This window comes from Anopheles cruzii, unplaced genomic scaffold (assembly GCF_943734635.1).
Source record: "Anopheles cruzii unplaced genomic scaffold, idAnoCruzAS_RS32_06 scaffold05204_ctg1, whole genome shotgun sequence".
Taxonomy (NCBI): Eukaryota; Metazoa; Arthropoda; class Insecta; order Diptera; family Culicidae; genus Anopheles; species Anopheles cruzii.
This window is the reverse complement of record NW_026458789.1, coordinates 1-1,049: the sequence shown is the minus strand read 5'-3', so window position 1 is coordinate 1,049 and position 1,049 is coordinate 1. Positions and strand designations below refer to the sequence as shown.

Sequence of the window (1,049 nt, the reverse complement as noted above, 5' to 3'; positions counted from 1 at the left end):
AGTGCTGCGGGCTTTTGGTGAAAGCATTGGGCAATCTGGAAGCCGAGCTGGACAAAGAACGCAAACAGCGGGTGGCGGCGGTTGCCGCAAAGCAGAGACTCGAGAATGACTTCAAGGACATGGAGGCAATACTCGAGGTGAACAATAAGGTGATGGTAGACGTCATACGGGCGCGTGTGGATCTGCAGGACAAGGTCACGAAGCTGCAGCAGGAAGCGAAAAACATCACGCAGCCGTTGGACGATGCCGAACATAAGGCTTCGGTGGCCATCAAGGGTGCTAGTAATCTAGATAGTCAACTGACCGAATCGCAACAGCTGTTGGAGGAGGAAACGCGCCAGAAGCTAATCCTCAGCTCAAAGCTGTGTCAGATCGAGTCCGAGAAGCAGACTCTCATCGAGCAGCTGGATGTGAACGAGAAGGCCAGGAAGAGCTACGAAAAGCTGACTGAGCCGAACGTTACGATCCAGGATATGAGGAAACGCTTTGAGGAAGAGTCAAAACTGACTAAGGGGCTGGAAGAGCTAAAGAGAAAGATTCAGTCGGAGCTGGAGGATGAGAACAGCGTCGATCTGGATGGGGTGGGCCGTGGGCTCGAGACGGAGCAACAGGCCAGGTTGGTGGCTCAGGGGTCCACGTTCGAGCAGATCGGACGCGCTCTCTCGGAGGACGGAGCACGGCGAGGACGCGAGCAGCTGCAGTGTGCCCAGGAGATACTGGCACGGTTGGCAGAGTAATCTCGGGGACGGATCAGTGCGAGCTACGAGCGGATCGTGGAGCAGCAGGCGTTTGACGCGTAGCTGACCGAGTTCGCCGACTGGATGGATCACTGCGGGCGAGCATCGGGGAGCTGAAGCGCGGGACGGCCCTGGACGAGGTGGAACTGCCACGCAGAGTGTGACGCGGTTGGTGCAGGCGCAACGGCAAGAGCCGTTGAGGGCGGTTGAACTAAGAAGGCCTCGTGAGGCAGTTTGGGTCAAGCCGACCAGTGTTGAGGAAGAGTGTTGGAGTATTGGAGTTAGTGTTCACATTGGCAATACTGACTGGAA

The 1,049-nt window shown here is 56.8% G+C and overlaps 1 protein-coding gene across 1 annotated transcript; it reads left to right on the top strand.

The window, feature by feature from the left end:
• The first annotated feature begins 119 nt into the window (after positions 1–119).
• Positions 120–737, top strand: LOC128277266 (myosin heavy chain, non-muscle-like). The gene has a single exon (XM_053015707.1). It carries the CDS (start codon positions 120–122, stop codon positions 735–737), a length of 618 nt encoding a protein of 205 aa, XP_052871667.1.
• Positions 738–1,049: the final 312 nt, after the last annotated feature.